The sequence below is a fragment of the Gavia stellata genome, chromosome 19 (genome assembly GCF_030936135.1).
Source record: "Gavia stellata isolate bGavSte3 chromosome 19, bGavSte3.hap2, whole genome shotgun sequence".
Taxonomy (NCBI): domain Eukaryota; kingdom Metazoa; phylum Chordata; class Aves; order Gaviiformes; family Gaviidae; genus Gavia; species Gavia stellata.
In genome coordinates, this window is record NC_082612.1 from 3580630 (window position 1) to 3606352 (window position 25723).

General features: G+C 41.3%; 1 protein-coding gene across 1 annotated transcript in view; it reads left to right on the top strand.

Annotated features, from left to right (window-relative positions):
- Window positions 1-1557: 1557 nt before the first annotated feature.
- The window catches only part of ANK2 (ankyrin 2), a 316797-nt gene continuing 292631 nt past the window's right edge, over window positions 1558-25723 (top strand). The window contains exon 1 of the mRNA XM_059826980.1: window positions 1558-1576. Within this exon, the coding sequence (XP_059682963.1) occupies window positions 1565-1576 (12 nt within the window). The 5' untranslated portion in view covers window positions 1558-1564. The remainder of the gene's footprint in view (window positions 1577-25723) is intronic.

The following is a 25723-nucleotide window of genomic DNA, read 5'->3' on the forward strand; positions in this document are numbered from 1 at the left end:
AACCATGTTTCTGTGGAAGAGAACTGTGAGCTTGTTGCACTTACGCTGCTCTCGCTGCTCCTGGCTGGAGGGTGTAGTTCAGTTACTGGCTTTGGGGACTTATATGTACCGTTGCTCTGGCGTCTTCCCGTTGAAACTTGATTTTAGTGGTGCTAATAGTCTTTGCTTTGCTGGGATTTCATGTAACGATTGATAAAACCATTACAGCTCTTTTTCCCAGGAATATATGCTTACGTGACAGTTTCAGGTTTTGATAGTCAGATACGTTTTTAGTTCTTTCCCCTTAAGCGAAAAGCCTGAAAGACATGATCCTCATTAAGCAAGGAAGCAAACAGAAACCTAAACTACAGAAATTCAAGCCCCCTCATACCCAAACCCAGGTTTATGGGTTTGCAAACCAACTCACCATTTTGACTTGTTGGAGGCAGGAGCCTAGCGGGACTCCTGCTTGGCAAATAACGTGCGCTGGTCAGTCTGTCCTGGTCGTCGTTGTAATATATATTGCTTGCTAGCGTTGCCGAGTGCTTCTCAAAAGCTGTCTTTTCTGTCACAGAAGTTGTGCTTTAATTTCTAGTCTTGTGATAGCCTCAACTTAATCACTTAAGAATTACAAATTTTGGCTATTTCTGGATGTTGACACGGTTATCACTAAGAGTGAAGTCTGGAAGGGAGAAGCCTTGAATAAGCCATTCCTTTCTAAAATGAAGCGTGGTAGAAGCAAGAAAAGAGCACTGACTTCTGAAATGGTTTTGATGGCCTGGGAGAAGAAGCGAGGGCCGGTAAGGGGGATGAAATTATTGAGTAGTGAATGAGTGAAGAGGCAAGCATTGTTGACAGCAAGCTTTCTTCTACTTTCTCCTTAGTAACTAGTTCCTCAGACAGGCAATGGTACCTACTGTTATGCACCACTGTTTAATCTCCAAAGCCGTGAAAGACTAATGACAGAACTGAAAAGAAACTTAGTGGTTAAAATACGGATCCTACGGAGATTGGTGGGAAAGCTGTACCTCAGTTCGTAGAACTAGAGTGTCATGGTTTGCTGTCCTTTGTTCTGTCTGCTCAAAACGTGGGGTTTTTTTTTGCCAGTAGCTTTTAAGAAGTTGCACAAATGTCTGCGCAAATTTCTGTATTGACAACCACATTGGGGTACTTTTGCTGAACGTTTTATTTCCATTACTGCGACTGCAATTATGACTTTTTTGCAGAGTAAGTACACAGAATGTGGAAATCAAATTATTGAGGGCATCAAGTAGTCTTTATTTAGAAATCATTTACTGGGGGGGGGGGAAGCAATAATAAGAAAAAAAATTCTTAAACTCAATTACTGAATGCTTAGCTGAAGCAGAAGTGGAAACGTCATCTAAACTAATAATATAACCAAAACCCATTACCCTAATAGTCTTACCTAATTTATAACTACTGAAAACTTAAAGGGGAGCAGTGGAGAGCAAGGTACGTATTCATGATAGATTGGAGAACATGGAAAATTAATGTATTTTTCCTTTTTTTTTTTTTAGGTAAGTAACTGAAGGGGACATGAAGAATTGACATTTAAATGGCCAGCATGTTGCAAAAGGTATTTCACTTGAGATTGAAGAAGAATGCATAAACAATTCATTTGAGTACATATTTAATGAATATTTGCCTCTTTAAAAAAAAAAAAGTAATCGATTAAACCTCCTTTTGTTCACTGGATGATTGAAAGAAGTAAAAATCAGCAAGCTCGTGTTTGGTGTTCATGCTATCCTTAAGTGACATCAGCATCTAATGGGAAACTGGATACTGTTCTCTTAACTTTTTACCTATGTAACCCATGCCAATTGACCAAATACCACCCTGTGTTAGTCCTTCTGCCTCTCTGGTTTGCAGTGATGCTATTGAGCGCGCAGGTAAAGTGTTTGTGGTGCTTCACTGGCAGGTCGCGGGTTATTTCAAGGTTAGGCACGCTGCACCATTCGGTAGTGGGAAGTAGCTGTGGGCAGTGAGTTGTCTTGAACTCTGCTTGCTGTCCTTATACGGGGGTTTAATCCTTCTTCGCTATCAAATGACAATCTAGACTGGCAGGAGGTCCTCACTCTGTCATTGCAGAGAAGACAAAAGAACCTGTTTTAGCTAGTTGGCTACAATTATTTTCTTTACTATATGCTAAAAAAGTAGTAGGAATAATATGATGAATGGAATATGTAAGTATCATGCTGGCAATCTTTTTCTGCCCCAAAAACTTTGCCTGAGGTCAGATGAGGTAGTGCTAATTTTGCTGTTGGTCACTGGAAAGTTTGTTTTAGATGCTGATCGTGAAGTTGATAGACGTGTCATGTTAGATTTTAAAGAGATGATATCACTAAGTAACTTTGAGAAAGCTAAGCCGGTATCTGATCTCTAAACAGCCACTGCCTTGCCAGCCAGATGGGTACGTAGGTACGCGAGGGCTTACCGTGCGTTGGGAAGCGGTATCTGTAGGTATGCTGCTAACAAAATTCTTGAGCTGCTGCTGATGACACCCACATATAAGCTTCAAAGCATACCCTGCTGTATTATGTTTGCAATAGTTGTCCTAGTGTATTTTTTTAAATCGCTGAGAATCGATTATAATTTTGTAGCATGTCTGTTGTCAAATGTGGTAGTCTGTGAAATCCGTCAGAAGAGGGTAGGTTGATGGGACAGCAATGGTTACATAGAGTAACTCCAGTTAATACCTATTAGGGATGCTGAGGCAAAGTTATTTAGAAGAATCTTCAGAAAGGCTGGCTAAAGAAAAAGAATTCTGTCTTAAAAAATGTCAGTGTTTCCTAATTATTTCTATGAGAATGAAAGTTATACTTCTTAGTATTTTTGACAGAAGAACGGAAAGAAGATAGACCTTTTGATTAGGGAGTGTGTCTGGGATATGGAAGACAGGCTCTCTTTCTGATCTCAGTAAGGCAGGACTGAGGTTTAACTCTGAATTTCCTACTTCTGAAAAGATTATGGAGACTGATGGGTTTTTGGCTGTTCTCCTTCCCTGGATTTTGAGTTAAAAACCCAAAACTATAGTGGGCACGAAAATTAAGGATTCTCTGACAAGACTTTCAGCTGAAAAATTCTGACTGGTTTTGCTTCTTACACTTTCCACTACTGGCTGTGTGTAACTACTTTATCAGCTTTTTCTGCCATTCTTCCTGATTTTTTTTTTTTGCGTTGTCTCCACTGGGATTTTACTGATGTAGAAATGTCATGGCGAACCAAAGCCTCACCTGAAGCTGATTTAGTGAACTGGAGTTTGGGAATATTTCAGCTTAAAAAACAATCTGTCCAACTAAAACTTCGATTGCACTTGATAGTTCTGATTTGCGTTTTAAGCAAGAAGCATTTTGACAGGTGGGCTATAAATGTGTTGCAGCTAAGGAAGAAAACAAATGGACTTTTTTCTCTCCTGAAGCTTGCTGCAGTTCTAGCTCGGAAGTCCTTCTGAACAGAAGCACAGACGTATCAGCATGTAGAAGGTAGTGATGGCAGAATTCTGCTTATTATCAGTGAATAAATGCCTTTGTGGGAACGAAAAGTTCTTTTAAGTCCCCAGGGAATGCCACAAATTCGCTTTAGCCATTTAAAAGAGCATTTGGTTAGCTGCTATCTGTGGCTACTTTAGAATTTTTTTTTTTTCAATTTGAGCAGCTAAGCATTAAGAAAACATCCAGTTATGAATTGGAGGCAAAACCTTCAGTAACTTGGGAATGATGCATGGAGCCTGCAGTGCAGTATAGTTGTTGCTTTCTGAAAGTGGGGGTCCAAGTACCCCAGATTGTTCACTTATTCTTGACATTTACCTTCCTCAGTGTATGGACGCTGATGCGGAGGTCTGAGTGCATGAATGATAGATATATTGGTGCTTAACTGGTTTTAGGCTTTGAAGGAGCTAGGGTTCCCTCTTCGAAGTTGAGCCTTTCCACAGGCTGAAATGCATCCTGCTTATTATGGAAGTGGTTCCCTTTTAGTCCATGGTATGACTTTAGGATTCATAGTATAGCGGAGAGACAACTCCATGGAAGATACAGTAAAGTACAATTTTCTGTAATCCTGGGATTTCTCTTAAGCAGTTATTTGGAGCTGATAAAATCTGTGTAGAACTCGGCATTAATTACTTGTGCACTAGTTTTATATACCAAGCAAAAATACTAGATGTGATGCAATGCTTGCTGAATACCTCATGTATTTGGCAAGTGTAAAATTAATACAAGTTTGTCCCGTATAGATTTAAGTCTCCTGGGCTACATTAGGATACATTGTGGGGAAACAGATATAATGATATCAAAAGATGAAATTAGAGTGATTTGTTTCAGGCAATTTAGTTTATTACATTTGACATGTTATCAGGTCTCCAAAACACAACTAGAAGCTTCCTCTTGGAAACATGTTGCATCCTGTCTGTCTTAACGATCATCTGCAGTGCATCATTATTCCTTCGTTGTAACTATGTGCTTTCTATTGGGAGCCAGCAGAGGCTCTGCTGCTGAGGAATAAAAAATTCCTTTAATTTTTATGGGAATAATAATCCAGTCGCATATTATGCCTTTGAAAGTTTTCGGAGGTCATCTCACTAAACCAGGCATTGCTCTATGAGCTGTGTCATCACCATCTCAAGCACCTGCCATACTGGTTCTTAAAGTGTAGATGCACTTTTTCTCCCCCCCCCCCCCCCCCCCCCCCCCCGCCATGTTTGTCTGTTACGTTATATTTTTGTCTGTTGAGCCATATGTGCAAGTTTGAGCCCTCGATAAAGGACTTTAAACATTATACTGAGATTGTATTTCATTTAGGTAAATGCCAAACAACATCCTAAGGTCAAGTATTCTCAAAAGTAGGTCAAAATCCTCTAAGATTGCAGAGAGATTTTTTTGCTTGCCTTTTAAAAACATAAGTTTCTAGCCTGTACGATTGCAGAGGTACTAGTGGAAATATGAACTGTGTTCACACTGATATTCTTTTTTCCTCAGTGCTCAACTGAGCCTTTGTACTGCCTGAAATGAGAGGTGGGTGTTGTCGTCGTCTTTTTAAAGACACTACAGACTCTACAGTCAGACCTCTGTGTGTGTGTATATATATTATATCACAGAACAAAATGTGGCTGTTAACAGCCACGTTTGTTTCTCATTGGTGATCCTGAACTGGGGCAATTGCTGCAGCACCTGATAAAATGCTGAGAGAGGCAGTAATTTTTTTGGAAAATTGAGTCAACTGGTAGGGTGTTCAACACCCAATTTTACAAGAGAATCTGCCTGGAATCTCTTAATGATCATCCTGATAGGTTTTCAACATTAGAGAATCAAAACTGTCTGTGAATAGTAGCTGAATGGCAAAATCTGCCAGATCTCCTAATTGGGAGACATTTATTGTGACATTTAGATATAATAAAAGAATCTCTTTGCAGTTAACTCAAAATAGTTATCCTTTCCAAGTGAGGCAGTTTCATGTATGTCCAAACAAAGAACAGAGGTGCACTGGATTTCTGTTATTCAGGGGCATAAGAAACTACTTTTTGGACTTCACTAAATATAATACATTTTATTTCTAGTACTGTATTTTTTGGAAAAAGCAGAGATAGACAGATCTTTGCTTCCTCATTAGTAAGCTTACACAGGTGCAGTCTGTTCTACACAGGTGGCAGTGTCTTCTCCTCTCCCAAGTGACAAGTGGTAGGACAAGAGGAAATGGCCACAAGTTGCGCCAGGGGAGGTTCAGGCTGGATGTTAGGAAGAACTTCTTCACCAAAAGGGTTGTCAGACACTGGAAGGGGCTGCCCAGGGAGGTGGTTGAGTCACCTTCCCTGGAGGTATTTAAGAGACATGTGGATGAGGCATTTAGGGACAGAGTATAGTGGTGGACTTGGCAGGGTTAGGTTTACGGTTGGACTTGATGATCTTTAAAGGTCTTTTCCAACCTCAACGATTCTATGAATGCAAAGGCGCTGCTGTGAGACCATGAAAAAATACACAACTGTAAAGGTGGGCAACAGGATGGCAGATCTCACTGGGGTGGCTTTCTGTCTGCTCTGCAGGCAAATAGAGAGCGCAAGATGCTAAGGAGAACTTGTCGTGTCTACTCTCTGACTTCCCAGTGAAGCAAAGGCAATGTGCTGTTTTGAAAATTGGATTCTAGTCGGAGGTGGGGGGAGCGTGTGTTCTGGTGAGCAGGAAGAATAAGAGTGCAAAGAAGCTCTATCTTTTTCGAAACTGGTTTATATTTTCTTATACAGATCCATTGAAGAGTGCTGTACTGTAATTGTTTGCATTTGAAAATAATGTTCATAGAGCTAAGTAGCGACACTGGAGAGCAGGTGAATTCCTGTATAGGATTTACCTTTGTTGGTTTTAAGTTTTTCCAAATCCACAGCTGGGCAGTAGGAATTTTCCTGCTGAATGGCTTGCAAGATAAATATAAAAGACAGTTTTAATGGAAAGATAGTAAATAATATCTCTATTCTCCCTGCCCGATTTCTCTTTTTTTTCTCGTTACGCTTCTTTTATGAATGTCTGTATTCCTTTATGAACTAATGGACTATACATGATAGTGTGCAACTTCTGTATGCGAAGCCTATTCAGCCACTATGATTTCTATTCCACACTAATATTATAATCTCTCCATCCGCTGATGGATGTAATCTCAGCATTAAAATCTGAGCAGGTCAGCCTGGGCAGGGAAGGAAAAACCCTCCTTGCAGTTTGATGCTGCAATATACGGGTACCAATTTGATGGGGCAGTGGTAGTGCAAAGTTCCAGTCTGTGGAATTTATCTGCTGAAGGATCTATCCTGGATTCCTAAAGACAGAAGTTACAGCTGTGTTTGCTGTGCCTTTTTGTTTTTCGAAACATCTGGCAAATTCTGTGGCTTGACGGTGCGCTGTTCCTATTCATGCCAGTAACCTTTCAAAGAGTGATTTGGTGCTTGTAAGAATCGCTGAAGCATTGAGAATTTTGGCAATTTACTTTTCTGTTGAAGTGCAAAGAATACTCAAGAATATTAGGTTAATACAACAGTATTGATAACTGTAAGCAACACAGTATCATTTTGGGGGGCAAAACCCCGTGCTTGTTAGATTCAGTTTCTGTGGAACTAAGAGGGTAATTCTGCATGCTAAATTCAACTAACATCAATGGAGAGGAGGCAAGTTTTGGAACTGGAGCAAAGGGAAGGTGTTATTTTGTTTTCTGATACACGTCTGCCCGACTTAGAAGAGTTGGGAAGGAGCCGCACAAGGCCTAATTAGTTAAAAACTGACTTATTGGTTACTCCTGATATCTAGACTTATAAGCATTGGGAAAGATTTGGTTTACTGAAATGAGTACAGAATTGGGTCCTGCACTTTGTTTTGGGAAGGAAGTTGAGAGTTGGCCATGCTCTACAGCCTGGTTTCACCTGGAGAATTGTATTGATTAACAAATCTATAATGGGACGCTTCCATATTTTTATTTGTATGTGTTGGAAGGCTTGATTCATAGGTGCTCAGTAACAAATGCGACACTACTTTTCCTCTTTACTTGAACAAGTAGTGAAGATCTTTGTTTTACACCGCTCGGTTGCTTACCAGGCCTGGTGTTCTACCAAGTAATGGTGATAGGTAGGTAAAGAAGCTGTCTGAGGAAAGGAAACTTGTTTTTCCACAGTGCAAACAATTGATCTTCTTACTCAATATTTTTGAGCCTGAGATGACCTCTCATCCAAGCTGATTCGGAGTACTTAACTACTTGTGTCACACGCTCTATTGGTGGTATTTTCCTTTAGATAACGTCATTGTCATATCAGTGACAAAGGCTGTAAGCGGAGGACATGTATGCTTGTATTAGAGATGTACATTGAGCAATGGAGGTTTCGGAACCGACAGAAGGATCTTATATCTGCACCTTATCTTTATTTTTATAATTTTTTTCTCCTTAAAAAGTGGATGCAGTGCTTCAGGATTTCTTCTGTGTTTGTTAGTGTACGTTAAAAGTTAAATTGCATCTTCGGAAGTCTGAAGCATCTGAAGTGCTTGTATGTGCAAACACAAAACTTGACGTCCCTGCGTGTGGCAGGGGGGTTGGACTAGATGATCTTTGAAAGTTCCTTTCAACCCAAACTGTTCTGTGATTCTGTGAAAAGTCGTAGTTTTGCTGAGCTCCTCCTTTCCTTCCAGTTGCATTGCTGTAGCTTAATATTTATTTTTGTGCTGTGTTTAATAATGGTACGAAATACGTATCTTTAAATTCGGTCTAGACATACAGTGATTTTAAGTTGTGACTATTATCTGCCTGTTGGAATCTTCTAAGGAACAGATATCTACATCTGCAAACAACAGTGCAGCATTCACATTAAATGGTACTTTTGTTGGCAGCTTCAGGGGACATGAAAGTTTGAATGGGCATAATGAATAAATTACCCTTTGACTTTAGACTGGTCCTTGAAAACAAGGATGAAATGGTGTGTGGTGAGCTTGCACTGCTTTTTGCCTTCTTGTATTTCTCTTTAGGTATCAAAGAGGCTCATTTTCTTCATGATTAATCCATCGTGATCTGCCCTGTGTTACAAAATGAAAGGAAAAGCATTTTTATTCTAACCAAAATGAGCATGGAGAAGTCACAGCTATTTTCTTTTGGTTTTCTTGGGCTCTGTGATTATAAGATGGGAGAAATTCCAGAGTCTCTATGAAGACTTAAAAGTGTTTTCACTCTTGCAATTGATTTTTATGTGCAATGCATTCAGAGGCTGGGGCAATTAGCAGCTAAGCTAAATACAGCCAAAGAGGGACCGCTCCATCAGAAATTGAAGCTAATGGGCCGTAAAGGCATGTGGGATATTCAAGCGTCCAGCACTAGGATTGAACCTAGACTGCCACCAGAAGGAGTGGGAAACTGGGTATGTTGGCCAAGGGCTGAATGATGCTCTGTGAATGAGTATTGGCTGGTTTAGGGTGTTGTGTGGCCATGCTTGAAAACAGCTTTCAGTTTAATAGCTGGGAAGAAAAGGGGGGCAGAAAATATCTCTTGCTTGAGGCAGTCTCTGTTTAAGAAGCAGATGGTATAAGGCCCTTCTGTGGCTTGTTCTCTTCTGATTTTGTTTTTTATTTTTCTTTTTCCTTGGGCACAAAAATGGAAGGAAGAAGCCACTTCAGATAGTCTAAGATCTCCCAAAGTGAGTTTGCTTTATTTAAAGAACCCAAAGTATGAATCCCGAGGAAGTGTCTGATAGGGTCGTAAGCCTTTCCATGGCTCATTTTCCAGACGTAAAGTAAAACTTGACATGTGAAGCATTGACTGCAAAAAGCAACAGGTTGGCTGCCATTTTTTTAATCTGTTTTAGCCTTTCTGCCAAAATCTTACTTATTTTCTTTTACTACAAGCATGATGGTCCAAAGGGCATTATGTTTTTCCAGTGAGAGAATGGGTAGTTCTTATCAGCCAGACCAATTTCTTAACGTTCTGCTTAAAAAGGTGTGTTGAGAAAACACTTCGTTCAGATGCAGTTTTTGCAGTTTCCTTATTGTGCCAGAAGAGATGAAAACATGGGTCTGGCCACTTTTCAGAGCTACTTTTAAAGCTATGCTCCTTGTTTTAATGTTTCAGATAATTATTGGTTGACTTCTCCACCCTCCTGCCCCCTCCATTTGCAAATCCTTTCATATATGCCAGTGTATGTCGGGGGTGTTGCTGTTTTCTTAAAATGTTTGTAAATGGGCAGTTTTGGATGAGACTTTGTGTTAAGAGGTGAATAAGAATGGGGAAACTAAACTTTCTCCAAATGCTCTGACAAATTAATTGGATACGAGTACCTTTTTGGCATTCTGCGTTTCCTTTGTGCCTAAACAACAGCACAGAGCTACCTTGACGACCGGTCCCGCAATCATATCATAATGCTTATACAGTAGCATTACAAATTTTTATATACCTATAGCGCTAAACAGATAAGCCTAGTAAATCAAGCAAGGATAACCCCTGCTGTCTTCTGGAAATTGCAATTCAACTATTTTATGCTTTTCTTTTCTGCAGTTGGTCTCCTTTCCAGCTAGATAAAACTTTCTAGGAGGCAATGCTATGTCTTCTGCCCAGTATATTAACTCTTGGCTGGGAGTAAAAGCTGGAATGTAGATAGTAACAGTTTTAGATGAAACGTGAATGCAGAGTATTGCTGCCTCTGTGCTTCTCCATCCATGTTCCTGTGCTATTTCTGGCACAGGCAGAGGTTGAAGATGGGGCCAAGGTACACAACTTTGTCAGGGTTTCAAACACCACCGAAGCTTTGGGGGTGTCCCGAGTCATCCTTTGAAGCTTGTGCCTACCTTGAAGTGCATTTGTGTATTGCAGAAATGTCACTCTTCCGTCTTTAAGTGCCACTTAAAAATGCACATCTAATCTTCTGTCAATCTGAGTACTTCATGCATGTTCTCTTCTCTCTGAAGATGATTGTTTCGCTGGCTGTATTTCAAGAGTCAATGCAAAATCAATTGGAATTGAGGTTTGTGTTAGATGTAAGTGTTAATGGTAGAAAGGTTTCCATTGACACGTTTGAGGGTGAACGACGTCGGTCTCATCACTCTTTTTGCTGTAATGGATAGGGTGGGTTTTTTTAGATTTAGACTGGATATTAGGAAAAATTCTTTCACTGAGAGAGCGGTGAAGCACTGGCAGAGGCTGCCCAGGGAGGTGGTGGAGTCACCATCTCTGGAGGTGTTCAGGGAACGTGTGGACGTGGCACTGCGGGACATGGTTTAGTGGGCATGGTGGGGTTGGGGTGGTGGTTGGACTTGATGACCTTACGGGTCTTTTCCAACCTTAATGATTCTGTGATTCTGTGTGAACGTATCAGTGGCAGGTAATTAATATCTCTGTTTTTATCAATAACTGGCTTCCCCAGACTACTTTACAATGGCATGAAATAATAATTTAAAAAGTCATAATGCCTTCACACTTTTCATCTATTGAAAAGGAGCAAGCTGAGGTAACAAAATATTGCCCCCAACGTATATACCTCGGGTTAGGAATGCGAAACTTATAATGAACTGTTACATAAGCAGTTCTCCACATTTACTTGGGTAGGGGGAAGGAGAGAAAGGGCTGACATTTACTGCATCTATTTTAAAGCGACTGTAAACCTGCTCTGCAGTTTTTACAGCCACCTGTGACTGTAATGTCTGCGATTCAGAGGCTGGCATCGCTGCGGAGGTGGGAACGCAAAGGTAGAGGAAGTAATTTTCATTACCTTTGTGTACTCGGAGCCTTTTAGCTAAAGAAGCTGATGAAAGCTGGGCTGCCTCATTGTCTGCTCTTGTTTTGCTCAGACTGTAACGTCACAGCAATTTGTCTCATTAATTTGTAGCCATGAGAACAAATTATGATCTGCTGTAACGGTAATTATATTAACTAAAAGGTCATAAAAATGATAGGGAGGAAGTTGTGTATTCTAAATATCAAAGCTGTGCAATTAGTGTTTTTTCCCCAACACTTTAAATTTTAAAAAATATATGGAAGTGTGTGTGTTTGTATGTGTGTATATATGCGCATGTGAGTGGGTATAGAGTATATAAGTGTATGTTAAATAAAGGAAAGACCGTGTTCCTGGTTTGATACTAGCGAACATGAATGAATCTCTAAGTTCTCAGAGGGGGGTCAGCTGATGTAGTTGAGTTAACAACTCTAAGCACTTGGATAAAATCCTGCACGGCAGGAGGTAATAAACACTTGCTCCATTTTAGCTCTTTTCTTTAGACATAAACAGCCGTTTTTTAGATGGAAACTGGGTACTTTCTAAGGAGTCTGTTTGCAGTTTGTTCTAGAAGAGGTTTGTAAGTGAAAGAGTAGGATTAAAGAAGAAACTGAGCAGTGCCTTTTGTGAGCAATGCAAAGCTTAAGTGGGTGGTTATGGAGTTGCTGCGAACCTACAGCTGCAGGTTCTGACGGGAGAAATCGCTTGCGGGTGGCTGTAAGGTGATGTGCAGCAGCAGACGTTGTTGGGGTCCACGTTTAGGAACTATGCAAGGAAAGCAGGTAATGGTTTTTGGACTGAGGTATTAGTCTTCCAAAACATGAGAATGGAGTAGCAGCTGGAAAAGCTGAATTTTGCCTTAAGAATTGGATAAATACTGAAACAAAAGTCTGATGTAGGCTCCTCTGTAAGTAATGTTCCACTTGGGACACCCGTCCTAAACCGTATCAGAAAGAGAAGAACAGAAACGGTCCAAGGAAGGCCAGCGCTCTGCAGGAGAGCACGGATGGTGTTTTTGGAGGAGGAGGAAGAAATGATCCTCCCATTTAGGAAGAGGTTAAGGTGAGAGCATGTTACAGAGTTAGCTGTATCTCCCTGTTAGGAGGGTTGGCTGGGAGCTGCCGTTTGCTCCGTATCGTCTCATAACTCGACAACAGGAGTTTGTCCGTCTGGAGATTATGACCACCAATGTGGCCAGAAATTTACAGAATGATCTACTTGGTCCCCATTCCTCTTTCTGTTTTGGTAAATGATGTTTTTAAAATCGCTTGGGTGGTAGTGATAGTCTTGAAACTAAATACGCTGGTCATGGATGAGCTGCTGCTTGTCTAGCTCCTCAGACAGTCTGAAAGCATGCAATGGAATAAACTCTGTCTGGACATGCAGCTCCTAACCACGTTTGTAATCTAGAAAAGCTGCATTTCAAGACTGGACCTGAGGGGCTGTGTTTCTCCGTGTTTTCTCTCGCCCTCAGACCAGGGCGAGCATATCCGATGCTTCCCCCAAAATCATCTCCCGGCCTCCAGCTGTTTTGGGCTCAGGGGATTTCCTGCGCTGGATATTGTCTTTCTGTGTGTGTGTTGACTAACCCTCGGTAGTTTTCTCGTTCACAAGCTTGTCCCTCCTTGAGCTGAGTTAAACCCCGTCCTTCTTGCTAAATGAAGGGGAATTCCTGCCACCGCCTCTGTTCCCACCGCTGGGGTGGGAAGTAGGAAGCCTGCTGTCCTAGAATATAGGATGTGTCCTTAAATTCAGGGAGGGGAAATACAAGGGTTACAAAGGAAAGTAGTGATGTTAAAGAATATGAATAGTTATTACTACAGTTGAAGTATTGTGTTGACTATGGACGTACGATCAAGAGCAAAACCAAAACGCTTAAAAAAAGAACGCCACGTACCAAAGGCAGAAATTGGTATTCAAATGACGAGGCATTTCAGTCTTTGCGGTAGCTGACTGACTGTCTTGTCAGTTCTCTTGCTCTCCTAAGTATGGCTTTATTTATAAAATATTAGCTTTCAAAAGGAAGCAAGCAGGAAATGAATAACTTTGTAGTCACAGCTGGGTTTAAAAAGTGAAGATAAAATAGCAAGCTCTTATAGAGGAGCTCCATCCATCTTGTGTGCTGAATCATGCAGGAGTTTTGTGAAAAAGAGTCTATTGATTCTGTAGCACAAGAAATGAATGTACTCTCTTTTCTTATTTTTGGCATTATATGTTGTTCCTGTCTTTCATTTCAAGCATTGAAAGTTTTTTTTTTTTTTGGTAGCGTCCTGATATTAAAATAACTTTGTTAAAGCATAGTAACTTAGAAAATGTACCAAAACTGGCAACGAGGCTGGTGAGGGGTCTGAAGCACAAGTCTGATGAGGAGCGGCTGAGGGAGCTGGGGGTGTTCAGTCTGGAGAAGAGGAGGCTGAGGGGAGACCTCATCGCTCTCTGCAATTACCTGAAAGGGGGTTGTGGGGAGGGGGGTGTTGGTCTCTTCTCCCAAGTGACAAGCGACAGGACAAGAGGAGATGGCCTCAAGTTGCGCCAGGGGAGGTTCAGGCTGGATATTAGGAAAAATGTCTTTCCGGAGAGAGTGGTGAAGCACTGGAAGAGGCTGCCCAGGGAGGTGGTGGAGTCACCATCGCTGGAGGTGTTCAGGGAACGTGTGGATGTGGCACTGCGGGACATGGTTGAGTGGGCATGGTGGGGTTGGGTTGGTGGTCGGACTTGCTGGTCTTGCAGGTGTTTTCCAACCTTAGTGATTCTGTGCTATTTTCTAGATGTCCTTGGCAGTGCTGTAGCAGCAATAGGAGTTGCCCGAACACTGCCGTTCATCCACCCTGTGGAGTCATAATCTCATCCAGCAAAACAACTGGATGCTCGCCTTAGTAGGAAAAAAGACTCTTGTTTAAATAGTTTAGCGCATCAAAGTATTACCAATAAGTTATTACTATTGCAATAAATATTGCCGAAAGGCATCTGTATAATAACAGGAATTGAATTTGAGTCGTATGTGACAATACCTTTCAAGGGCTGTAGATACAGTAAAATACAATTCCATATAATTACAGAAGAACCATGTTGATGTGAAAGTATGCACTCAGCTAAAATGAAGTTTCATTTACCTTCACGTGTTTATTGAATATAAATGTTTTGACAGTTCTCTCATTACTGTTCCGTTAAAACTTGTGCTATCAGTCTTCGGGCTATGCTTCCAAAGATGAGCTGCTTTCTGCAAACACGTCAGTTCATTTTTTTTTTGTTATGTCACTGGTATAAAATCAGCTTGGAAATGATGGATTTCCAAGCTTTGGGGGGTGGTGGTTGGTGATTACTAAGTTTAGTTTTGGGTGTGCAACAGTCTTTTCTTGGCACATAAGTCAGTTTTAACTTACTGAAGAGATACGGACACAGAGAATAATGTTTAGGAGTTATTAATTCTTTTCTTTTTTTTTAAAGGAAATGTCTCTCATACCTTTCTTTCTCTTTTTCATTTTGTTTTAATCAGTTTGTGCTGTTTAATCTACTTTATAGTTACCAACCACCAAAACCCAAAATATATCTTGCTCATCATTTCCCTTAAACTGGACTGTAGTATGTAACAAATGCCGTTAATGACCAAACTGTGTCCAAGCCCGTGTTTCAAGGGGAAGCAAAGCTATTTATATGGGACTCAAGTGCAACGTTTCTCTGATAAAGGCCAGTGCTTTGGAATGAAGGTTAAATGGGAACGCTGGTCCCCTGCCAGCCTGTCGGAGGGTTGGGGTCTGTAATGTCACTAAGCCAGACGGCAAGCCAGGGCAAGAAATAGCTTCTGAATAATTTTCTTTATCTGTTAACCAGTCAGGAAGCTGTAGCTGTGATAGCAGTGAAGCTAAGTTATTTTAAAACACTGATAATTAAGAGATTAGTAAGTGTGGGTTGCTATGCTGTGTAGCTTACCCTTTAACTATTTTTTAAAAGCGTATCCAACATTTAGTTAATAGCTTGTTTTCTGCTTTACGCTTTAGTTACTTCATTTTACTCAGTAATAATAAGTTACTAATATTTAAGTAAATTAGACTGTTTTGTTCAGAAAGTGGCTACTAATAATTTTGTTACTTGCTAGTGAGGGGATCATTGTCCCATGTTTATTTTATTTTTTTTAATCTCAATGGAAGAAGTGTGCGCTATTTGGAAGAGGTTTTCAGCTGTATGATGAAAACATGGTCCTGAAATTGCCTAGCTATTGCTGTGAATAATAGCATGTGAATAACGTGTCATAACTTCCTGATGCATATTGATTCGGTATTTTTTTTTTAATAGGTATTTTAGTTCTTTGTTTCATGAGGAGAGGAGGGGGAAAAAAAGGAAAAGACTAAGGTATTTTATAGGTTGATTGCAAAATTGGAAAGCTAGATTAAGTCACAAAGAATGAATATCTAGAACAATTCTGGGATAAAAAGCTGAATATATGTGCTTTGGACCAAATTCATGGAGCTATATCAATTTACAGCAGCTCCCTCCAATCTCTCTTTCTATCAGAAAATTGGTATGCTAATAAATGAAGTATAATCAGTCAGGGGACTGCAATGGGGTAACAGTGACTTAACGGTTGAGGATGCTGCCATGGAAAAATAGTTGCCGAAGATGCCTTAAAAACGTGCTTTTACATATTCGAGTGCTCAGCGGTCACGGCTTAGCTTGAAATTGTGAGGGAGAGGAGCGCGTGGCGGCGTGTCCGCTGCCGGGGCGTCGGGGCGGGCGGGAGGCCGCTGTCCTCGGGCTGCCTCCCTGGAGGGACACGTGTGCGGGCCTGTGTTCTTGGCTCAGCGTTTGAGCAGGCTGAAATTATAGCTGCGGAGAGATATTTCTTGAATATTTAAGCAGAATGTGTGCACATGTGAATGTCTAACTGCAGCATTTACATATGTTCATTTTCCTTCCGATGCTTGTTCTGCACGGCTTGTCGCAGCATTTAAATGGTCAATTTATAAACTCTGCATCCATATTAAAATACTTTTTGAAAGATTGCTTTTAGGTACATTAGGCAGCTAGACACCAATGCACTTAGATATTTATTCATTTGAAATCTTAATCGAGGACCTCGTTCTCTTTGCCACTTCAATAACTTTTGCTAACGTTGTATTTGAGTCTGGTAGGCTTTTTAGAATGGTAGATACTTTGACTATTGCCATTTTCTGCCTTTTGTTGGTTTTTTAAAATCTGATCTTTTACAGTGACATAGAGAAAATGTGTCTAGCAACGGATATGCTCCTGGGATCCTTTCTGTGGTGGACAAGCAGTGACCAAAGTCTGCGAATGTATTTATAGCCTGGTATTCACACAGATCTCCACCTGGCAGTGCTGGGGTGCTGAGGTACTCGCAGACCATTAGAGTTGTTGCCAGAAATATTTACTTAGCGCTTTATGATCACTGTACAGACATGAAGACGTTGTTGCTGCCCACTAAGTATCAGTTTCCAGCCTCAGGTGACTGATCGCAAGGACTGGGACCCGCCAGTCCCCGGCTGTGGTCATTGCTCCTTGAGCCAGGGTGGATTTCACTCATGCTTTGCTTCTTGATTCTGCTCCGGTTGCTGTTGGAGGTGGGAAGTTCAGCCACTGCTCTGTTTTAATCAGGCTGCTTTCACGTGCCCTCCTCGTCTTTGGTGATACTGGCTGCTTGGCATGTAGTAACTATGGTGTACGTGCACGGGGGAATAAATGTGTGTAACTAAGAGACACTGCTTGGGTTTCAGCTCCCGGTGCCTGTAACATCAGCACTTAAACCTAAATAATTGCTAGTACGCATGGTTCTGTGGGGTTTAATTTCGCGTGGTTTATCGGGGAAGACTTGGGTCACTTAAAACCCTGCAGGGCTGGAGCTGGCGCTCGGCCGTGGGCAGCAATTTGGGCAGGTACTGCCGCCGGCTGGGGAAAGCAGGGCACCAGCTCGGGGGCGTGCTGGGAAGATTTTGGTTTAATTGCCATGTTTATGTTAAGAAGAATCTTTATTTCAAGAGGTTTGAAACCAGAAAACCTATCCAGAGCTTGAAAATAATAATAATGCCAAATATTTTGAAACTTTGGAAAAACTGTTTTCTGCCATGCACGAAGATCGGTGTTTAAAAAAGGTTTATCTTGGCTTGCAGTGCAACATCTTGCATCTTTGGAATGTTGCGCATGAGATACCGGTAAAAATGATCCCCCCGGTGTTTTATCCTGTTGTATTTGGCTACGTCGGAACCGTGGGGGGAAAAAAAAAAATCATACTACTCATCGCCTTCAAATCATTATTGCTTTTAAGGCAACGTGTGGCGGCTCTGCTTGCTTCATGTCCCTTTGGCTGAAAGAGGGAGGTCTTCCCTCCCTCCCTCCTCCTGGCCAGGCGCGGTTTCTGGGAGCATCTGTCCGTCGGTCTGTTGGTTGGTCGGTCAGTCCGTGCCGCTGCACCTCGCCGAGGGGCCGCTCACCCACCCAGCTCTCAACATGCTGGTTTGAGGAGTGACGTCCTCCCTCCTTTCCAAAGAATAATAATAATAACAGTCATAATTGTTTTCTGCCTTTGGTTAAAGGCTGTAAATCAGGACACGTTTCTAATGAAAAAGGGAATTTAAGATAATGGTTATGTATTTGAGAAGTCTGTCTACGAAGCAGTAAGAAATGATGGGTTTGGGTATGATGGGCTGATGTTTTCCAGCCTCACTACAAACTTCAGATGAGCTTAATTTCTGTGTGGTTACCTGGTTAACAGTTAAGTGTTAAACCAAAATATTTTTAATCTTGGAAATAGTAACGTGAATTTTTCTGTACACTTTCCACCAGCGCTCAAGAGATGACTTTTTAGAAACCAAGGGGAATGTAACTGTATAAAATGTCACTTTTTGACTCTAGCTCTGAGAGGTGCTTAAAATTTGGCTTTTCAGCTGGAGCGTACGTAGGCTTATAATAATTTCTTCTGTTGACAAACTGCCCAAAAAGCTGTTTTGAGTATTTTTCTGGTAGATGTAGGGGACCATGTGGGCAGCATACTGAAGTGGTGAGGAAAGTCTTGTAATTATGCCAGCTACCCAAGGAGAACGGTGCTCTCCTTGCATTTTCTTTTACCCAAGAGTAATGTAGCCATAAGAAATCATGCCTAAATCACATTGTGTTTTCACTGGAGACGTATAGCCCATGCATATGTGTGTGTTTTGTGGTGACAGCAAGCATCTAATTATGACTAAACCGCACAGAGATTTTGATGCTCTATTGCCACCTTCTGCTCATCCATCTTTCTGCCACAGGCTTGCGATGCAGTACTGTGTTGCAGTAGGGAACTTGCATGAGAGATGACGTTTGACTATGCAGCATTTTAAGGAAGCAGTGCCAAAAGGAAATGTCAGTTCCTCTTCTGAATTCCTGAATGCAAAGCCCTGTTTAAATAATACAAGGAAAATGTCTTCTGTAGGAAAATGAAGGCTAGTTTTCACCATTTTGAAAACGAAGATGTAAGCCGTTTCTCTGACCCGGAGTAGCTCAGTCTGATTAGCTTAAAAGCTCACAAACCAAAGCAAACAGTATTTGTGTATTGCATTGTGAATCGCAGAATTTATGAGACTAATTTAAACCTTTGAACATTTTAATAGGGAATAGAAGCAATTGTAGAAGTAGTATTGACTACTTAAAGTGTATCGATTTGTTCCGAAGATTTCTACTTGGTGGTCTCTGGAAGGCGTGCCCCTGAATGTTTGTCCTGTCAGCACTTATGACTTAGTGTATGGCCCCAACATTGACTTTAGCTCCTCCTGCTCCATTAGGGGCTCTATTCAGGCAGGGGGAAATAGAAAATACCAGCTACCTTGGGATACTACTAGTAAAAATCTGTCCTTGTTAAAATGCGGGAAATAATGTGCAATTTAAATTATAGCTGAAAGACATATTAATCCTCTAGTAAAATTCATGATAGAGAGGGATCAGAGGAACCTTGATGGTGTTGCTAACAGGTACTTTTCGCTAAGAGAGTTAGATACGAAGAGAAGCAGCCTTGAAACTTCAGATTCTGAGATCCATGAGGAAGCAGGTGTATCATTATATACCATTTTCTTCTTCCCCTCTTTTGGCATGGCTCACTTAGAAGCTACACTGCTAGCAAATTCTTTTTGTCTGAACCTGCTCAACACCTGCAGTTTGTGAGGATAAAGAATGTGCAGGTGGAGTTGTAGGAGAAATAAATCTGGCTAGCTACCAGTAAGTGTACTGTGAAGGACAGCGGGTCCCCAACTGCATTGTATTTTACCTGTATTTATAAATAGTGCGAAATAGGCTCTTCAATCTTAGAGAGGTAAATGGGATACACCTTGATATAGCTTAACAACCTTGATGTTAAAGGCTAGGAAAGAGTGTCACCTCATCTGTTGCACTATGGTAAAAATTGCTGTGGCTGCTGAGCTCGGAGACATGAGTACCTGCAGGAACTCAGACCATGGTGTGAGAAACATGCAAGCGCTCATTCATTATTTCCTGACAACGTTTTGTTCAGTTTGTCTTCATTCTTTAAAAAAAGTCGCTGCATCCACCTTGATGTCACTTTACCTAAACGAGTCTAAGCATGAAAGCTTCTGTGCAGAGCAGGAGCTGGGCTAAGCATTGCATCCAACTTGCTCAGGCTTGTTACGTGGAGTAGGTGAGATATTGAGCATGCTTACAGTGTCAGTTCTTTGCCCACTCAGAATCACTCTTGCTTTTGCCTGGACCTACAATCCAGTGGCCCATATACTGAAAGGGCTGTAATGTGAGTTATGGCGGTTACTGGTCTGCAGTACGTGCCTGGGGGCAGGCACAGGTAGGGATTTAGTTGTTTTGACTTGCTTATCGCAGGCTACGAGAAGGGCACAATTACTGGTCTAATATAGATTATAGCATTATCTCACGGTAACTTACTCCTCTGTTATAAAATTGATGCAAAGCAGTTTTAAATCTGTATGGTCTCAATTTATTTTCATTTACTAATTTAAGTAAACTTAACCTGTTTAAAAATTGTCTAGATAAGTGCCCACACACAGTCCTGGGTTCTGCCTCACTCCAGTGAAGGGTGGACTCCAGTCACAGAATCACTACGGTTGGCAAAGACCTGTAAGATCATCAGGTCCAACCACCAACCCAACCGCACCATGCCCACTAAACCATGTCCCGCAGTGCCACCTCTACATGTTCCTTGAACACCTCCAGCGATGGTGACTCCACCACCTCCCTGGGCAGCCTCTTCCAATGCTTGACCAAGTCCCACTGGAACTCGCATGAACACTCTTGGGCGTGTGGCTCTCACTCAGTTATTTCCCATAGGTGGGTTGCTTTTGCACAGCTTCACAACACTTCTCTGAAATCGATTTATCAAGCAGATGCACTGAGGCACAGTTTAAAGTCATGCTTATTGCTGCACATGGTTCACTGAAGCTTTGCTAGTCAAAGGATCCTTTGATAAGGTGGGGTTTTCTGGCTATGTGTCATTTTTAGTTTAAAGACCAAATCTCTTTTAAAATTCAGATAAAGCCACAAAATATTCATTTCCCTGAAGGTGAATCTCCATGACTAATATTAGGTTGTATCTAAAAGTGGGGAACATGTGCCTAGTTTTGCAGTACAGGTGGGATTTTGAGGTTTAAGAACAAAAGATGCTATAGAATCAGTCTTGAGACAGGTGCACCAGCTGCGTGGTTAAATAGAGCGTGTGTGCACATGGGTGCAGTTAGCCATAGTCTGACCTCTTGAGCGGCCGCGGTTCAACCCACTTCAGCCCCACTAGTGTCCAGCTGCTCTTACTGGAAGGGTGGCAGCTCAAAGAGGAAAAGGGCCGTCCAGTTTCAGTGCCTCGGAGGTGGCAGGTGATGGTGCTTGTTACGGTTTGCTTTGTGGTGGTGGTGTCTGTTCCATGGGAACTGAAATGACGGGATGAAGGTAGTGCTTAGGCTGCTGAGCATCTCAGTGACGGAGTAAGATCATCCTGGCTACATGGTACATGTATATTTTTTTTTTTGTGGTTTTTTTTGTCTCTTTTTTTTCCATCTATTTTCACTTAAGGAAAAGATTATTTGCTGAGGAGAGCATAAATAAGTAGTACCATATCAATAATAATTTCAATAATATAAAACAAATAATACTGGTTTTGCAAAAGTTATGTGATTACACATCTGGTTGTTGGGAATTGGGTTTTCAACTTCTCTATTATTAGGAATTATTTGGGTTTACGTATTAGTTGTCAAAATACGACACCAGCATTTTTTCATTATTTTGGCTTTCATTGCTTTCCTGCTTGGGAAATTTAAGTTTGGTATTTCTTGGGTTTCAACTTTTGCTTTATTTTTATTGATAGTTCACTAGACGACAACCTTGTAAGTATCTGGTCTTTACTGCTACATTTTATTTTGAAAGGCTGTTCTTAAGTGTTAAGAACTGCAAATTAGATTGAGGTTGTCACGAAATGTAAACTAACTAGGGAATCATGAAGAGTCCTTTTGGTTTCTGTCAGAATCTGGATTTTAGTCACATTATGTTTGGGGTTTTTTTACTTTTTTGTTGGTTTTTAGTGTGGTATCGATAAATGTATTTAAAAACTGGCTTTCACTTGCAGCTATTTTCCAGGACACTGTTTCAGAGTGTAATGAAATCTTGACATTTAGTCAAGCTTTGACATTTTCTGTTAGACCAGACTAAACCTCCCTTCATGAAGGTGCATTTCAGTAGATCAGAAAGTGGCAGTCAGAGGGTCACCTTGACTTCTGATGTAAGGTCTGGCTTTTAGGCATCAAAATAACATCAGGATTGAACTCGGTCTCTTATCTGCAGCTACAGGATGTGTCAAACGCTTTTATGGACTGAAACTCTGAAACGCCTTTTTGCTTTTTGTGTTTACACTTAGTGTAAAACTGAGTCAATTCAATTAAATATGAACAGTAATTTAATTATTAGGTGTACTTCATGTTCCCATCAAAGCTATGGAGAGAGTTCTTCAATATAGATCATGTTTCATTTTATTTGTGTCATTGAATTAACTCAAGAAAGAAGGCCTGTCCTATTAGAAAATATCTGCTGCTGGGAATTGGCTCTGGGCAAATCTCAGATGACGACAACCCAAATCTTGGGTTGACAGCTCATGGGGTGGCAAGCCCTTCCATTCTTGTATCCTACATATTTAGACAACGGCTAATAATTTCCTTCCCAGGCTCCACATTTTTTATGCTACGATTAGGAGAAAGGTTTGAATTAGGAGGTCTCTAAGTTATTTCTGTGTTTTTAAAGGCTGTATGTTAGAAGACATCTGCTTCTGCTGTTGCAGGTGGACAACCAGCATAAAAAAAAAAATTAGGGTAGTGTGTCTGAGCACATGGATTTCTGTGCGTGACTGGTGCTTGTTTCTTGGCCTCCATTGAAACTATCTCTACTTTTGACCAGGTTAGCTCAACCTTTATTGTGTGTACAGAGGTAGCATATTAACATGAATTCAAACACAACAGCATACTTTGTTCGTCTGTATAGTTTCCTGGATTTGCTTTATCTTCTTGTGTGTAGCTACCTTCTGTCTGAGTGTGAAGAAACTTGAGTATTTTACCTCTTAAAACATAGGAAGCATCAGGCCAATGTCTGCTTCCCTTCAGTGCATCGAAAAGAAGAGTTTTCCTGATCGTTATCTGCCTGACGGTGGTGATTTTTGTGGGCATCTTGTCTTCTGTTGTGCTCCTGCAAGCGCCATGTTCATATCAAATTGTTTCATCAAAGCTGTCAGAAAACTAGGTGAGGCCTCTTGTCTTTGATTGTCTGCTTGGGCATGTCCATAGGTCGTTTCTGAGTGACTCTGGAAAGCTACCTTAGGATCACCGAGGCAGAACAAATGAGGATTTCAAGTTACATAATCTGTTTGCACCCTAGGAAAAAAAAACACCCTACATTAAAATGAAATTCCACAAACTGTTTCTGGATTAACTTTCTGGTTAGGAAGCGGAGGAGGTAGGAGAAGCACTGATGAGCTTTGGATGCTCTGTCTCTGGGAACCTGAGTGCAAGCTGATGTATAGAAAATTCGTATTTAACTTTTCTGTCTCAATGTGTAGCATATTTTTTTGGTATTGTATTTGCTGCACAGATAAACATAATTGGATTCTGCTCTCTTGCTCCCATAAGGCACAGAAGGCGTTAAGTGCATCTGATGGGGACGTTTTCCTTCCCTCTTTATCACAGAGAGGCTGGATCACAGATGCATTTTTGTGCATAGAAAATCAAAAGGCTGGAGGAGGGCACGGTCTGTTTTTCTCCAAGAAGTGCCTGTGATCTGCAAAACAAGATGGTTGTCTGCTTTTAGTGTGAACTGAAGTAAGAAGTTGTGCTGTTAAGAAAGAGATGGCTGTTTTAATGTCTTGGTGTTTAACACCGAGGAGTCAGGATCTAAAAGAAGAAACAGACGTGTCATCGGGTGTCACTTGCCGAGGCTCTTTGGGAGGGTGACAAAGAAAAAGGCCCACAAGCAGGGGATTTGGTGTGTTCAGGGGCTGAACTTCCCTGGAGCGCTAGATCGAGTGTCTTAATCCAGTTGTTTCTTAAATTCCCAGTGATAAAACTGAAGAAAGATGTCAAACTGCTTGCGAAGATGAAATTCATCAATGTTGGTGTTCAAGGACGTTTATTCTGCGTGGAAAGTCTGCTTTGTGCCCTCTGGCCCGGGCAGTGTAGCAGCCACAGTCACACGTGTTGCTCCCTGCCCTGATTTACGCTGGGGGATGCTCCGCCACTGCGGCTTCCCACACGTGCATTGAAAAAGATTTTTGTTTTGTCTTTGGCTGATAACGTTAGCTTTCAGTCTGTTCAACAGGAACGAAAACGCCCCCAGGATATTGGTCACAGATAGCATCCTACTGCGTGAAACACTTATGAGCATGGAACTAAGAAATGAACTAATCAAGGAAAAGAGAAATGGAGGAGGGGAAAAAGGGTGGGAGTGCGGTGGGGAAGAGTGAGGGCAAGACAGGAGAAAAAGGAAGAAAGGGAAAAAGAGTTGGGGGAAAATAGAAAGCCCTAGACTGACATCGTTCTATCTGAAACCTAGTGAAAGATCAACCAGGGTTTGTCCTGCTTACCAATGCGTTCCATGAGGGGAGTTGAAGAGGGCGTAGGTCCTTGGGCTAACTATGTATCTTACGCTTAAATGAAAAAGGAAGAGTGTAATTCATACTTAGGAATCACTGAAGATTTGCTGCGGTATCTAGGTCTGCATTCATCAGAATCTTTTTCGAAGCTTTATCACTGTAGTGTTTCCTTGAGTGTGGGTCAGTGTATCCCGGTTAAGCCCATGTCTTCATTGCAGTAGTAAATAGTAAACATTCAATCTAATATGCATCTTTGAGAAATGTGCAGTATGGATAATAAATGAAAGAAGGTCAACGGGAAAGTGACCACAGCAAACACAGCTGCCATCAGCCATTAGAGTGCAAACCTATTCCCTTAGGTTTTAGAGCAAGCACTCTTCTTTTCTTTCTTTGTGAGGGAAGGTCACGAAAATGGCCCCCTGTTTTCACAGATGTGACTCCCGGATTGATTGGCAGGGTTGAAAATCATGTCGTATGCTCTTCTGGGCAGTTAGAGACATCCATTAGGAGGCCCTGTGCGTAATGGCGCTACGTGTGAGTTCTCTTTTTTTTTTTTTATGGTGTCCCAGTGGTCATTCCACATCTATACCTGTGAATGCGGTGTATCTTTCAGAGATCGAGATATTGCAGTTAATGGCAAGACTTAGCATCTGTTTGAAATAAGTCGGTGTTTGCTATTGTAGAGATCTAGTGTCTCTTCAGCCACATGGGTGGGATTTTCCAGTACAGCGTTGTGAGCCCTAGACGGTTGCCCACGTTGTACTGCAGCTGTCAAAAGCTACGGTAATGAGTCTGCAGCCAGCTAAGGATCTGCCAACAGCAGGGGAAGAAAGGAGCTGCATAATTTCATTATCCTTTTTACTTGCAGAGAGCAAATGCTTTATAACCTCCCCTCTTTATTGATACTAATGCCTCTGGAATCCCTTTGTTATATTAAACTTCAGCCAGTTGAGGATACCCCTTTGAGGCTCTAGTAGCTCAAATCTGAGCCTGGCGTAGAGCTGTACGTAATTTCAGGGGTCATAATCCCAACATATCTCTGCTTCTCAATTTCCATTCAATTCTGGTCTTTAATTGAAAAGGAAATGTTTTATTCCTAATCATATGATTGATGCTATTTTTATCCTGTCCAAAGCAAGCACAGGTCTCTCTTAGCAGTCTCAGCTTTTTGAATTAAAAAATGCTTGACTTCTTATTCCAGAAACTTAATTTTTAATTATTTTGGAGTTGTTCTTTACCTGGTAACTTCTGTTGTGTAAGCCAAGAACATTATTTTCTGGGAAGTTGTTGGTTTTCCATTCCTAATGCTCTGCAACATCACTCAGATTATCACAAGGAATCTGGTGAGATGGTGGCTTTCGGTGTCCTGGGGAGCCATTTCTGGCAACAATATGGGCTCTGGTCCCACTTCATTTAGGTTAGCAGTA